Raw genomic sequence first — 1,100 nt, forward strand, 5'->3', positions numbered from 1 at the left:
ATCCGCCCGTCTCGGCCTCCCAGAGTGCTGGGATTACAGGCTTGAGCCACCGCGCCCGGCAACTGTTTAATTTTCAATGTCTTTCCAATATCATTGAAAGCTAAACAATTGGAGACTTTCTATGAACAATAAAAAGAAAAAGGTTTTTTATTTTCTTATGATAAAATAAAATCTAAGTAAATGAATAGGGAATTAGTCAAAGCAGAAACCTTGGTGCTTGAAACAAAAAAATTGTTTTACACATTTATGTCCAAATACATATTTAAAACATTTAAAAATGTTATGGGTATATCTTTAAGATTGTGCCGTCTTGGAAGTCAGTCTGTTTATTAAAGTGACAAAAGTTTAAATTATTGATTTCTTCATTTTATCTTTTAGAGTTATGCCCAGCCAAGTCTTCAGTATATCCAGGGGCAACAGATTTTCACAGCTCATCCACAAGGAGTAGTGGTACAGCCAGCCACAGCAGTGACTACAATAGTTGCACCAGGGCAGCCTCAGCCCTTGCAGCCAGTAAGAAATATTTCAGTTGGTAAAACTTATTGACTGTCTACTTTGTCTTTAGAAGGTTTTCTTTTTGGTTTGGTTTGGTTTCGGGTTTTATTTTTGGGTTCTTTTTCACATGTTCTTTGTTTATTTATAAATAAAAATTTTTTTTATTTTGTTTGTGTATTTATTTACTTACTTATTTTGAGATGGTGTCTCGCTCTGTCACCCAGGCTGAGGCACAGTCTTGGCTCACTGCAACCTCCACCTCCTGGGTTAAAGCGATTCTCCTGCCTCAGCCACTTGAGTAGCTGGGATTACAGGTGCGCGTCACCATGCCCGGCTAATTTTGTGTTTTTAATAGAGACAGAGTTGCCAGTGTTGACCAGGCTAGTCTTGAACTCCTGACCTCAGGTGATCCACCCACCTCAGCTTCCCAAAGTGCTGGGATTATAGGTATGAGCCACCACGCCCGGCCTTTTTTTTAAATTTGAATAGCCACCAAATTCACCTGAGCACCCTGAGGGCGTGAACTCAACCATTTTGTAAAAAAAAAAAAAAAAAAATTTTTAATTCTGTAGAATTTATAGTTCTGTTAATATATATTTTGCTCC

The 1,100-nt window shown here is 38.2% G+C and overlaps 1 protein-coding gene across 1 annotated transcript in view; it reads left to right on the top strand.

The window, feature by feature from the left end:
* Window positions 1-1,100, top strand: part of SETD2 (SET domain containing 2) — a 120,611-nt gene that overhangs the window by 91,501 nt on the left and 28,010 nt on the right. The window contains exon 15 of the mRNA XM_011939322.1: window positions 379-513. Within this exon, the coding sequence (XP_011794712.1) occupies window positions 379-513 (135 nt within the window). The remainder of the gene's footprint in view (window positions 1-378; window positions 514-1,100) is intronic.

Source organism: Colobus angolensis, unplaced genomic scaffold (assembly GCF_000951035.1).
Source record: "Colobus angolensis palliatus isolate OR3802 unplaced genomic scaffold, Cang.pa_1.0 Scaffold18, whole genome shotgun sequence".
Lineage (NCBI taxonomy): Eukaryota > Metazoa > Chordata > Mammalia > Primates > Cercopithecidae > Colobus > Colobus angolensis.